At 47.7% G+C, this 14,196-nt stretch overlaps 1 protein-coding gene across 4 annotated transcripts in view; it reads left to right on the top strand.

Moving 5' to 3' along the window:
- CCDC50 (coiled-coil domain containing 50) overlaps nt 1–14,196 on the top strand; it is a 316,416-nt gene that overhangs the window by 285,622 nt on the left and 16,598 nt on the right. For 3 of the 4 annotated variants that reach the window (XM_083612864.1, XM_083612865.1, XM_083612863.1), the window contains 5 exons: nt 3,858–3,920; nt 5,205–5,334; nt 5,734–5,824; nt 7,578–7,695; nt 11,530–12,318. In XM_083612864.1, the coding sequence (XP_083468990.1) occupies nt 3,858–3,920; nt 5,205–5,334; nt 5,734–5,824; nt 7,578–7,695; nt 11,530–12,318 (1,191 nt within the window). The remainder of the gene's footprint in view (nt 1–3,857; nt 3,921–5,204; nt 5,335–5,733; nt 5,825–7,577; nt 7,696–11,529; nt 12,319–14,196) is intronic. The other variant, XM_083612866.1, reaches the window with a different exon arrangement.

Raw genomic sequence — 14,196 nt, 5'->3', positions numbered from 1 at the left:
TGGTCAGCAGATCCAGAATCGCAAAAACGTGGGCAACTTCCTTTCGGTGTGCCATCGGTGGCGTGACATTTCGTTCAAGCTGTTCCTTCTCTTGGCCTCTTGCGTTTGTTTTCATTTTATTTTCAAAATACAGGAGAGAGAAAAACTACCCGGTGGAATGCTTCTCTCTGGAGCTGCATGAGGCATCAGAACCCCTGGTGTGCCTTTTCTTTCTTTTTTTGATAACAATTTATTAATTTTCCAAAAAGATAACATAAAAAGTAAGCATAAAAACAATATATAATGAAAGGGGGGGGGAACCATCATAATAAAAAAAATTAAACCAGAATTTTTGCTTGACTTCCCTCCCCTCTCCCTCTTGGTTTCATTGTTTAATACTTGTTCACGCATGTCCTTATAACCTTATAATCTTAATACAGTGGTACCTCTGGTTGTGAACAGGATCCGTTCCGGAGCCCCGTTCGCAACATGAGCAGAACACAATCTGCGTGGGTCACAATCCGCTGCTTCTGCGCATGCGCGTGACATCATTTTGAGCGCATGCGCAAGCGGCGAAACCCGGAAGTAACCCGTTCCGTTACTTCCGGGTCGCCGCGGGACGTATCCTGAAAGAACGTAACCTGAACCGAACGTAACAAGAGGTATGACTGTAATCCAATTTTTTAAGCCTCGTTCATCTTGATACAAGTGAGTTTTGACCTGGTGTGCCTTTTCACAACTGCCCATGGAAAGAAGGCAGCCTACAAAATCTGAGGGGGACATTTAGAATCACGGAATTGCAGAGTTGGAAGAGACCCTGGGGGTCATCTAGTCCAACCCCCTGCAATGAAGGAATCACAGCTAAATAATCCCTGATATTCGGCCACCCAACCTCTGCTTAAAACTCTCCAAGGAAGGAGTCCACTGTCTGAGGATCTTTGTACCACTGCTGGACAGCTCTTGCCCTCAGAAAGTCCTTCCTGGTCTTTAGTCAGAATCTCCTCTCTTTCTTTTTCTTCTTTTTTTGGATTTTATAAACTTTATTGGAATTCAACAATAACAGCAACAAAACAAAACCCACACTAGTTGCTACATCAAATCACGACAATTAACCAATTTAAACATTTTAGAAATACTACTAAAGAAATTACATAGCATCACTTTTAACTTACTGAGGTTTTCATAATACACTTTTATCTCTCTTATCTTTTCCATAACGTATCAGAAAGAGAAGGACCAAGAAAGGAAGCACAAAAAGAGAGAAAAAGAAGAAGGGGGGTAAAGGGTAGGGGGGAAAAGGAGGAAGAAAAAACAAAACACCAAAGCAAAATAAACACATTTGACTTCCAATTAGACCCATTGTATTATTATTTCTACAGTTTTTTCACACACAGTTCCAAATTATTGTATTTCTTTCTTTGTTTTCATCATACGTCCAGAAAAAACATTACGTTTGTTGTTTTACAAGGATCATTCTATTTCTGCCAGGAGATGTTTGTTATTGTAGTACTTTTCCAAATATTCTTTAAAGATTTTCCTTTCTTTCTGTACTTTCTGTTTTCGATACCTTCTAATTCTCCCTGTCATCGTAGCCATCTGTAGATATTCTATCAATTGGACCTGCCACTCAGGTGTGGTGTTTTGCCGCTTTTCCAGTTGCAATTAAGATCCTGGCTGCTACTGTTGTATACATTAAAAGTGGTCTATATTATTTTTTGATTTCTGGTGACATTATTCCCAGGAGAAGGGGTTCGGGATTTTTCTTAAATGAAAACTTAAATAGTTTTTTAAATTCATTGTAGATGTTATTCCAAAATTCTTTCATGGCTGTGCATTTCCACCACATGTGCATTTATGACCCTATGCCATCCTTACACCTCCAGCATAGAATTTCCTTTCTTATAACTTATAGATTCATAGAATCGTAAATTTGGAAGGTACCCCAGGGGTCATCTAGTCCAACCCCCGGCAATCCCAATCAACCAACTTGAACCCATTGGTTCAGGTCCTACCCTCCAGACAAGCTTGCTCCCTCTTCCATGGGGCAGCCCTTGAGATATTTGAAGATGGGTCTCTCATCTCCTCTCAGCCTCCTCTTTTCCAGGCTAAATGTACCCAGCTCCTTCGACCGTTCCTCATCAGGCCTCCTCTGCACACCTCCCAGCTTGCCGGTACCCTTCTTAAACTGTGGCACTTTTGGGTGGTTGTTCCGTTTTAAAGAGATGAGCCTTTCTCCAAATGTGTGCCAAGGGCAAATCAGTGCTCCTTTTGCTTAGATTTAAGTTACTAAAAAAATGAACTTTTGCCCCTGGTTCCTCGAAATTGCTCTGCATGTTCCGCTTTGCAACTTCCTTGCAGTGTTTGTGAGAAGTGGAGATTTGTGCATTGCAAGGGAACGCTGCCTGTTCCCTCTTTCTGCAGTTTCTACTTCCTTGTGTCTTTGGTTTTTTTTATTTTTATAATTTTTTATTAGGTTTTACAATTGGATATTCAGCACATTTGACACATAAAAGAAGAAAAATAAAAAAGGGAATTCCCTACCCCCCCCACTGTGACTTCCGTCAACTTCGCCTTCTGGTTCTTTAAATATATGCTACTTCTGCTTAATTTTATCTTACTTTCTATTATTTTTTTTTGCTAAACCCTGTTATATTCTTACCATTTTGATACCAAATTTCCTTTCAAATTACATCTTGCACTTAATTAATTTCCATATTGTTGTTTCTTAACCGTGCTCATATTTTCTTAATTGTAAGCGTTTACTCAAACCCTACTAGCAAGTCCAATTCTTTACACTGTTTCTGTAGATGCAGCATAAATGCTTCTCAATCTTTTTAAAAGTCTCTACAGTGGTACCTCTGGTTGCGAACGGGATCCGTTCCGGAGGCCCGTTCGCAACATGAAAAGAACGCAGCCCACAGTGGCGTGTCTGTGTGGGTTGCGATTCGCCACTTCTGCGCATGTGCTTGACGTTATTTTGCACATCTGCGCATGCGTGAGCGGCGAAACCTGGAATTAACTCTTTCTGCAACTTGTGGGTCGCCACGGGACATAACCTGAAAGAATGTAACATGAGGTATGACTGTATGGTCATTGTCTCTAAGTCTTCCTGTAAGTTTCGCCATTTCTGCGTATTCCATAAGTTTAATTTGCAAATCTTCCTTCGCTGGTATCTTACCGTCCTTCCATTTTTGGGCTAGTGATATCCTAGTGGCTGTTGTGGCATACATAAATGATGACTTCTGCTCTTTTGGCAATTCCTGTCCTACAATACCTAGCAAGAAAGCTTCTGGCTTTTTAACAAAAGTTATCTTAAAGTTCTTCTTCAGGTCATTATAAATCATTTCCCAATAGTTTTTGATTACTTTACAGCTCCACCAAATATGATAAAACGTACCTTCTAACTCTTTACATTTCCAGCACTTATAAGAGTTTGTTCTGTACATTTTTGTAAGTTTAACGGGAGTCATGTCCCATCGACTTCCTTGTGTCTTGGGAAGAAGTTCTAGCTGTTATGATAAAGATAACAGGGATTAAAATTGCTTAAGTCATAAAATTTAAAAAGTTGAGTGGAAAATAAGGTCTTAATTAAAAGGAATGTTAAGAGATTAGGATTTGCTGGATTAACAATTGAACTAAAAAACAAGAAGGGGAGGTATGAGGAAGTCAAAGAAACATGTTACTGAAAAATTGTTATTGAAATTGATTTGTTTTTAATATTTTTCTTTTTCTTTTTGTGTTTGCATAAAATTGGAAAACTTAATAAATATTTATTAAAAAAAAAGGGAAGAAGTTCTGAGTTCTGGGATGATAACCGAGGCTTCGATCAGAAGCATTGCTCTCCTCCCTCACTTTCTCCCTTCTCTCTTTTCTTTCAGTGTGCCGAGATTTTGCCGTCCTTGAGGATCACACTCTGGCCCACAGCCTGCAAGAACAGGAAAGTACGTCTCTCCTGGCGGGTGAAGCTGCGTTCTGCGATGTGCGTTTCACTGTTACCGCCCTGAACGTCCTTGTGTTTTGGTCCCACGCAGACAGCTTTTCTTTCTTTTTTTCCTCCCCCAATAATATTTATTGAGTTTCATACAAACACATAACTTCAACAAAACAAAAATAAGAAAAACAATAATAAAAGAAAAGAAAAAGAGATAACATATTACAAACCTCACAAATAATACCCAAAAATAACACCACATACACAAATACAATAGAACTTAATTAATCAGTTAAACTCGTGTCAGGGCTACCCTAGGTCCCAGCTCACAAAGGACCAACGCTGCTTCGTTGTTAAGTATAAAAGTCTTTATTGAAGTTCAGTTTCACTTCCAGACCCGCAGCGCGCAGCCCCACGTCTCAAGTGTCAGACCACTGATGCTCCGTCTGAGTCTCCTCCCCCTTGACACCAATTTAAGATTCTAGCCTTGCTCCACCTTCTCCGCTGCTCCTTCCTCCTCTGGGTCCGCCTGCCCGCCGGGGTTCCGCCCTTTCTAGCCTCTTCTCCCGCTGATTCCCCTGAGCCTTCTCCCTCCCTCCGGCGGGCTTTAGGAGCTGGTTCCCCATCCGGGTCTCCTGCTGTTCCGCGCGCCTGCACATTTGAACTTGGCGCGCGCGCCCAGCCAGCAGCTTTCCTCCTGACCGTTCCACTGCTGCTGTCACTGCTTCCCCCATCGGGGGGGCTAGCTGCAACTGACCTCCCCTCCGTTGGAGGCGTGGTCAGCCCTGACTCCCTCTCTGGAGGAGACACTGCTCCTGACACATGTGACTCCTCCCCCCCACTACGCTCTGGTGGGGAAACTGGTCCTGATCCTCCACTGCTGCTTTGGGGTTCCCCTCTGGCTCCTTGTTTCTGGTGCGTCCCCCCTGGGACCCCCCTTGCCCTGACCATCGGCGCCCCCTTCTGGGAATCTTCTGATTCGCTGGAGAAGCTCATGGAATCTCTCGGGCCACTGTCATACTCCCCTACGCTGCCCTCGGATTCTTCCCCTTCGCTCTCCCAATCCTCTCTCCCCAGTGCTCCTGCTCCTGATTCCCTGACAACTCGCTTTTCTGAATAATGTTTTTTATAGGGTGCAAAAGCAAAAGGGGTGGAAACCACAGTTCTTTCCTCCACCCTGCGGAAGGGGCGAGCGAGAGAGCGGGGTCCCCCTTGGGCTGCAGCCAAGAGGGTGTTTTGGTCCTCCCAGACCCGCAGCCAAATTAAACGTGCCTCTTCTTGTGCCCTCTTGCAGTTGAGCATCATTTGGCGACCAATGTGCAGCGCAACCGCCTGGTGCAGTATGACTTGCAGATGGCCAAGCAGCTGCAGGAAGAGGAGGACCGCAAGGCACGGGCCCGGATCCAGGAGCGGCACAAAGACCTGTGAGTGTGCGGGATGCGGGGGCCGTTTTGTCTCTGGGCTGCCCCCTCCCTGGTTTAGCTGGGCAGAACTGTATCATTTTTATATAAATTATATTATTTCACCTGTGCCCCCCCCTTAGAATATCCCGGGGGGCCCAGGAGTCCATATGGCCCCTGGTTGAGAAACACTGCGCTGAGGGTTCAAAAGTTGCACCGGAAGAAAAAGTTGCATGAGTTGTTTTTTCCGTTTCTGTTTTGAGAGTGTTTCCTGTCTTGGTTGCTCATCTCTCAATGTGAAGCCGGGGTCCTAGGCTGCATTTTCTCCTTTCTCCCCCCCCCCTTCTCTCTCTCTCTTTTCCCATGGACTCCCACCCCTCACCTTTTCCCCTCTGCCACCCCCTCCCCTTTGTCTCTTCCCAGAGAGAGGCAGGACTGCGAGATAGCTCAGGAAATTCAAGTCAAGCTGGTCATTGAGGCAGAACAGCGGCGTCGCCAAGAAGAGGACGATGAGGTCAGTCCTTTGGTGTTGTGGGCAGGGAGGAAAGTGACTGATCTGGGGCCAAATCTCACGTCTTTAAAGGAAAGCGGAGAGGGGGAGAGAGAGAGAGTGAGAGAGAGAACCATCGCCAGAACACAGAAATTGATTTTTGACTTGCAGCCGTGCATGTCGAAAACAAGGCTGCCAGGAACTTGCCCCCAATAACGAATATTTCTAGGTGCAGGGAGAGTTAGGGGTCCGTTAAGCTGCGTTTTCCTGCTGCGGAGACAACAGCAGGAACCAGCAAATCGAAAGGAAATTTCATTGCACTGCAGAGGGGATCGAAAGGGTCGTCGAGTCCAGTGCTCCCTCTCAAGTTTTCAGGTGCCCCTGGGAAGCCTGATCAACAACTCCTTGTCTCTTGTGACGTTGTGTTCTCGTTTCTTTATATGCTGCCTTTCAGCTAAAAAATCCCCCGGGAATAAACAGATGCAATAATGCAAATGCAAACAATAGAAATTTGAAGCATGTCAATGGTAACGTGTGTAGGAACCTAATAGCATCTAGCTTATTTTTAGTTGCTTTTTTGTCAGTATTGTTTAAGGTAAAGTAAAGGGACCCCTGACAGTTAAGTCTGCGGTTGCGGCGCTCATCTTGGTTTACTGGCCGAGGGAGCTGGCGTTTGTCCGCTTCCGCAGACAGTTTTTCCGGGTCATGTGGCCAGCAGGACTAAGCCACTTCTGGCGAACCAGAGCAGCACACCGAAACGCTGTTTACCTTCCCGCCGGAGCAGTACCTATTTATCTACTTGCACTTGACATGCTTTTGAACTGCTAGGTTGGCAGGAGCAGGGACCGAGCAATGGGAGCTCACCCCGTCGCGGGGATTCGAACCGCCGACCTTCTGATCGGCAAGTCCTGGGCTCTGTGGTTTAACCCACAGCGCCACCCACGTCCCTGTTTTATCACTTATAAAGGCCTTATTGATTTGTTAATCATATGATAAGTCCCACGCTGCAGTTGTGGTGTTTAGCTTATTGTTTTAGTTGTCAGTTTGTTAATAGTGGTTTAAAGATTCCAGTTGTTTTGCTGGTGATTTTTAAAAATATATATATAATATGATTTATGCTGCACTCGCCACGTGCTGCTGTGTTACTGTTATCTGTAGTGTGTAATCCGCTTTGGGGTTTGTTTGAATGAAAAGCGGCATTAGGAATACAATCCATCTGTCCCTTAAAAGCCAAACACACCCATGATCCTGTCCAAAAAGGCAAAATAATAATAACAGCAATAATTAATAATAATAATGCCCCACCCATCTGGGCGGCTCCGAACAGAATATTAAAAACACGATAAAAGATCAAACATTAAAAACTTCCCTAAACAGGGTTGCCTTCAGATGTCAGGTGGTTGTTTATCTCTTTGACATCTGATGGGAGGGCGTTCCACAGGGCGGGTGCCACTGCCGAGAAGGCCCTCTGTCTGGTTCCCTGTAAGCTCACGTCTAGCAGTGAGGGAACCACCAGAAGGCCCTCGGAGCTGGACCCAGGTGTCCAGGCCAGATGATGGGGGTGGAGATGCTCCTTCAGGTATACTGGACCAAGGCCGTTTAGGGCTTTAACGGTCAGCACCAGCACTTTGAATTGAGCTCAGAAACGTCCTGGGAGCCAATGTAGGTCTTTCAGGACCCGTGTTATGTGGTCTTGGCGGCCGCTCCCAGTCACCAAAGAACTGGCAAGAACGTTATTTGCGAAAATGCCAGGGTTTGACCTCCTTCCTTCCTTTAGGACATTGCTCGGATCCTGCAGCAGAAGGAGCTCCAGGAGGAGAAGCGTCGGAAGAAGCCCCACCCGGAGCCCTTGCAAAAGAGCACTTACGACGAGGGATACTACCCGGAAAGCAGAGGTAAGTCCTCTAGAACCACGTGGTTTGGGGTCCTCACCGCAGACCCAGAAAGCTCTGCATTGCATCTTCGCCTTCTGGCCTTCCAGCCCGGGAGGTTTCGTGTCTGCTTGTGGGTCACAGCAGACGCCAGAGCTGCCTCCACCAGGTCTGAACAACTCTTTGAACTCTGCCAAGTTTCCGAAACCTCCGGTGTGCCTGTGGACCTGTTGCTGCTACAGCCGGGGCTGCAGGATGTTCCCCTCTTCTTTCTGAGCTGAGCTTTGCTTTGAAAAGCGCAGGTGGTCATCTTGGGGGCTGAGGGGTGTGCTTCAGGTGTGGGGCTCTCACACGGCTCCCGACCCCGCCGCTGCGGGGGTTGAAACCGTAAGGGGGAGCCCCTCATATTGTGGACCCCCAGGGCTCCTCTAGCCCCAACCCCCCCCCACAACGCAGACCTCTCCACTGATGCCTCCCTGTGCCTCATCCTGGCAAGGTGTGTTCTCCCGCTCTTATTCTGGGAAAGCGCTGGAGGTTTCTGGCATGACGAGAAATGAATTCTTGTTGGAGGAGGACGGATGCAATGAGAGCCGGACGGATCCTGAATCGGGGACGCTTGCAGGACTGCCTTTCTGATCACCGCCAAATCTGTCATCTCTGGAAGCTTCAGACAAGAAACTGCAGAGGCTTCTCTTCTCTGAAATACTTTTGCGATCAAACACACTGTGATCCTGGGGGTTTCCATGGGCACCAAATTGCTGATTTGCTTTCTGGTTGCTGGTGGCGGATGCCTCTGCCTTTCCCTCGTTCGCACATCTGCACAAACCTCTTTTCCTTCCGCTTGCGTGTGTCGGGAGAGCAGAAGGTTCTTGTAGAGCTCTCTTCCTGCTTGTTGCCGCTCAGAAACCTAAGACGAAACTGCTGGATCAGGCCAGAGGGAGCTCCTCTAGTCTAGCATCCTGTTCTCACTGCGGCTAGTCAGATACAACAATGCGTTGCCAGCACAAGAGTGATCTCTCCTCCTCCGTGAGTTTCTCTCATCCTCTTTTAAAGCCATCAAGGATGGTGGCCATCACCGCAAGAGAGAATCCTAGAATTGCAGAGTTGGGTGTAGGGCCGGGCGATATCTGGTTTTCAACATCGCAATAGACCACCAGCTAAACATCGGGATATATTGATATGTCACAACGACTGAAATAAGGATGGAGCTATGCACAGGCATCGTTGGGCTTCGCAGTTTTTCCTGCATCATGAATTTTGCCAACGCCCGCTCTTGCGATTTGCTGCCCTCTTCACGAGACAGGGGAGAGTTGAGGTGGCAGAGTTAATGGGCTGCAGGATCGAGAGAAATCTGGGCAGGCTTCACGGTTTTCCCCACAATGTGATTTTTGCACTGAACAAAATTAGGAAACTGATATCACAATACAGTGGTACCTTGGTTCTCAAACTTGATCCGTTCCAGAAGTCTGTTCCAAAACCAAAGCGTTCCAAAACCAAGGCACTCTTTTCCATAGAAAGTAATGCAAAATGGATTAATCCGTTCCAGGCTTTTAAAAGCAAACCCTAAAACAGCAATTTAACATGAGTTTTACTATCTAACATGACCACTTGAAAGCAGTCAACAATGTATTGCAGTCACACAATCAATCAGTCAGTAACTGAACTGGGTTCCACACAGTCACAAAAACAAAAACACAAAATAAATAGCAAAAACAGACAGACCTCACTCAAAATGGAAGTGTGGCGCTCAAACTGGAACACTGACTACCGGGTTTGCAGTGTTTGGGTTCCAAGTTGTTTGAGTACCAAGGTGTTTGAGAACCAAGGTACCACTATGGGCTTCAAACCAGTTTTGGATGATATATCAATATATCGCCCAGCCCTGTTGGGTGGGATCCCATAGGTCATCTAGCCCAACCCCTTGCAAAGCAGGGAGTTCCATAGTTCGTGGTGGGTTTTCCCACCCAAGTGGAGGAAGAAGGGCAAACCCCACCCCCCCATTTCCCTCTAGACCTGTGCTTCTTCTTAACAAGGCAACCTTAACCCACCAAATATTCCTTCAGTGCAAGCATCTTTTGCATGCAAACTAATAATGCTTCCTTAGACTAGAGTGGACTCAAAATATCACGTTAGCCTGCTAACCCAATACGGCACTTTTGGCTTGCGTCGCCATCATCACCGGGGATGGAGATCCCTTTAGCAGGAGTCGCTGGAGCCTGAGCCTGTGAACAGGGCTTGAACGATGGCCCCTCTCCCCGGTGAAGGGGGCCTGGGGTGCCCTCTGAGCTGCCATGGAGGTCCAGCTGTGAGCCAGAAAGGGCTCACGGCAGCCCCTGGGCAGCCCCTGAACACCACCCCTCTGGGACACCCCTCTCAGAAATAAAAATTAATAATAATAATAATAATTTATTATGTATACCCCGCCCATCTGGCTGGGTTTCCTGCTGAGTCAGACTGGCCCATGCAGTTCAGTATTGTCAGCACAGGCAGGCAGCCATGTCTCTCCTGGGTTAAATAACAATAATAACAACAACATTAACAACAACCACAATAACAACAATAAAAAAATATTATTTATACCCTGCCCATCTGGCTGGTTTTCCCCAGCCACTCTGGGCGGCTTCCAACAGGAGATTAAAGATACATTAAAACATCAAACATTAAAAACTTCCCTAAACAGGGCTGCCTTCAGATCTTCTAAAAGATCCTTATGCTAGGAAGAGGTGAAATGATAAAGGTTTATAAAATGATGGCTGGCAGGGAGAAAATATTTATTAGTTGTTTCTTTCCTTGACATCTGGTGGGAGGGAGTTCCACAGGGCGGGCGCCACCACCGAGAAGGCCCTCTGCCTGGTTCCCTGTAACCTCACTTCTCGCAATGAGGGAACCGCCAGAAGGCCCTTGGCGCTGGACCTCAGTGTCCGGGCTGAACGATGGGGGTGGAGACGCTCCTTCAGGTAAACTGAAATCCAGAGCCCCGACTCACAGGGAGAGACCGCAGCTCAGGGTTAGAGCACCTGTGTCTCTACCTGAAAGCAAATAGAACCATCAAATGGCAAAGTTGGAATAGCCCCCCCAAAGATCATCTAGCCCAACTTGCCCCCGAAAGCAAAAGGCAGTGGGTGCTGTGGAAGACCCCTCCCCTCTGCTTGAGACCTTGCCAGTCAGAGTAAACAGTATGGGGCTTAGTGGACCAAGGATCGGACTCCGTGTATTCCCCCCCTTTTTTTATTAATTTTCCAAAATTTTGTGCAAACAAACAAACATACATCTGAACTATACTTAATCCAATCTTAGTAACATTGTTAAGTGACGTCCTCAAATCTCCCTGGCTGAATTTCAGTGTATATCATTGTAACTGTTTTCCAAAACCAATTTTCTCATATAATTAACTTAATCACTTAACATCTTACTTTGTTTTCATTTTGACTTTAAACATATTGTTCTCCAACATCACATATTTAAATCCTAAGACTATCTATTATTTGCAAGTTTTTCCAATTAAGTTATCTTAACATATTTAACTAAATTGTCTTTGAATTTCATCCATTCTTCCTGGTACTCCTCCTCCTTCTGGTCACAGACTCTTCCAGTCAGGTCGGCTAGCTCCGAAAAGTCCATCACCTTCATCTGCCATTCCTAACGATCGGACTCTAATTAAGGCAGCTTCCAATCTGCAGCATTAGCTTTGCATCTTTTGCATGCTTTTCCTCATCCGCCTCTGAGCCTCCCGGCCTTTCCTCTGCTGCTGCTGCTGCTGCCGCCCCCCTCCCCGTTTGCATGCCATTACGTGGGCCGTTAACCTGTGTGTCACTAACCCGTCTCGCTTGTTTGTCTCGCCCCCCACCCCTTGCTCAGACCACTCGTGCGGGAGCCCCCGGGAGCAGGCTAGACCTTGCCGAGCCCGGAGCGGCGAGAGGGAGCCCCAGAGGCCGAGGGAACCCCGACGGGGACCCCCTCTATTGTCCGAGGGGCTGGACTTGGAAGTTTTGGGGAGCTCCTCGGAAGCGAGGCAGGCCGGAGGCGGCCGGAGGGAGAGGCAGGACAGGAACCGGGGCGGCCGGGAGAGGCCTCGGAGGCCTCCTTCGGACACGGAGGAGGAAAGCCGCCGGGACGGAGACCGCCGGGACAGGAAGCCATCCAGTCAGGAAAGACATTGGCAGCCCTCTTCGCTGGCGCTGGACAGGGAGGTTGAGCCCCCCGCAGGTAGCAGCATGGGGCGGAAAGAAAGGAGGCCAGGGAGCCGAGAGAGTCGCCACAGGACGCCCCCTTGTCCGCTGGACTGGGAAGACGAGAGGGTGCATCTAGAGAGCGGTGGCCGGCCCCGTAAGCCCCGGGAGAGGCGGTCCCCTAGCTCAGAGAGGTCCCTGCGGCCGGCACACCTGAGCGCCGACTGGGAGGAAAGGCACCGGCTGGGCCGCAGCTGTTCCCCAGACCCGGATCGCCAGAGGCGACCACCCCGCCAGGACCGGGAGTCGCCCAGGCCCCCCTCCCGCGACCCCAGGCTGCAGGACCTGGAAGCACCAGCATCCCGGAGAGGCGGAAGGAGGGACGGAGAAAGGGAACGTCGCAACGGGGCAAGTGCCTCACCCTCCTCGCACTGCGGGGAAGACCTGGGAGCCGATGCCCAGCGCCGTAAGGATCCAGGTAACAAGGCGCCCGCGGTGGGCACTGATTTCTGGTGAAGGCATCCCTGCAAAATCTCTCCTCCTCTGGTTCTGTTGGAATTTAATTCAGTTTAATTTACGCAAGCTTGGTTCTAATTTTAGTCTGTTGCTGTTTTAACTTTTCCGAAGTTTATTGTTGTTGGCTTTTCTCGGCGGTGATGTTATGGCTTTTATCTTTTTTTTTCCTGTAAACTTCTCTGAGATGGTGTTTGCTTGTTTTTTTGACAATCGAGCAGTGTGTACATTTTACGAAATAAATAAAACGGTTCCTGCATAGGCAACCCACAAAACATACACCGGGTAGAGAATCCCAGCTTTGTTTGTGTGAAAGTCTCTGGCTTCAGGTAGGAACACGTTAAGTGCAAATTTGTGCGGCATTTGTTTCTGTGGGTTTTTTTTTAAAAAAACAAACCATCAGAGGCTAATTCTGGCCCCGTTAGTAATGTTCTGCATATTTCATATGTGCTGGAGAACTGTCAGATTCCAGCTGAAGGAACCTTCCGTCATTCTGAGATATATATATATATATATATATATATATATATATATATATATTCTTTAATCTGTCTCTGTTTGCCTTTCCTGGTTCATTTTCCCTCCAAGCTGAAACGGAGGACAGTCTTGAGCCTGAAAACAAAGGCCGTTCTGTCAGACTGGGGCGGAAGATGCAACAGGCCTTATTTTTCCACACAGGAGGAAAAAATTAGGCGTTCTTGGCTCCCATGCCGACGCCAGATTTGCTGCAGGCCAAGCGCTAGCAGATTGCAAACCAACTTAGAACGGTCTACTTAGGAAAATCGTATTCCTGCCGTGGTGCTTTTCCTGGTTGCGCAGTGACATTTTAATCGGCTGCTTTATCTTGAAAACGGCTCTGCTTTGGAAGGTTTTGCAACATTAGCGCCGGGGAGTTTTCTGCTGCTTAATGCCCTCCTCTGTCGCTCTTCCATCATCTGTATTGTGCTGAAACTCAGGCAGCTGCTTCCCAGATGATAAAAACACACAGGCCCCCGCCCAGAGCAGCTGGCGGTCGTGAAACGGCACCGATTCGAAGACTCGGAGCCTGCACGCCGCAGCAAAATAAAGCCGGTTTTCCAAGTAATACTTTGGAGCAGGCATGGAAAGAGTACTGTCCTCTTGGTGGCTATTGTGCTGAGATCCTGTTCAGCATTGAGAGGGATCCCAGAGCCAGTAAGGTAGAAGTTTGTAAAAGGATTCGTGGCATGGAGAAGCTAGACGGAGAAAGCTTTTTCTTCCTCCTTGCAATGGCTGTGCAAGTTGGCCATTAAAAATATTTTAAAAATCCTCATAATAGGCTTCGTGACAGTGCTTAGCCTCCTTCTCTGGCCTTCCAGCTGTGTTGAAAGGATCTGATGGGAGTTGTAGTCTGAACATCTGGAGGGCACCAGGTTGGGGGAGGCAGGGTTTTCCTGAGTGCCCAGCAAGTGCTTCTCTCTGTATTTGCTGGGAAAACGACCTTGCAAGGTAGGTTGGTCAAAAGAACAACTCTGGGCGAGTCCCAACAAAATCTCGAAAGCACAACGAAACGCCAGACGTTTAACACTTCCTCCACAGGGCTGCCTTCAGATGTCTTTTAAAAGTCAAACACTTGCTTATTTCCTTGACATCTGACGGGAGGGAGTTCCACAGGGCAGGCAGTCATTCCACAGGGTGGGTACTCTTCTCGCCCCCAATGTTGCAGGTGCGTGGCGGATGGACTGATCTTTGCAATTTTCCACGCAAACAACACACAGGCTGTTTTCGGTGGTATTTCCCCTTTCAGTTTTGAGATGTTTGCCGTGGCTGAAAATAGCTCCCGTCTATCTGTGAGCAGATGCTTGCATCCTCTTCCTGCTGCGGC

Source organism: Podarcis filfolensis (assembly GCF_964270895.1).
Source record: "Podarcis filfolensis genome assembly, chromosome: 5".
NCBI classification, from domain to species: Eukaryota; Metazoa; Chordata; class Lepidosauria; order Squamata; family Lacertidae; genus Podarcis; species Podarcis filfolensis.
The sequence above is the reverse complement of the archived record's forward strand: the minus strand, read 5'-3'. Positions and strand labels throughout refer to the sequence as shown.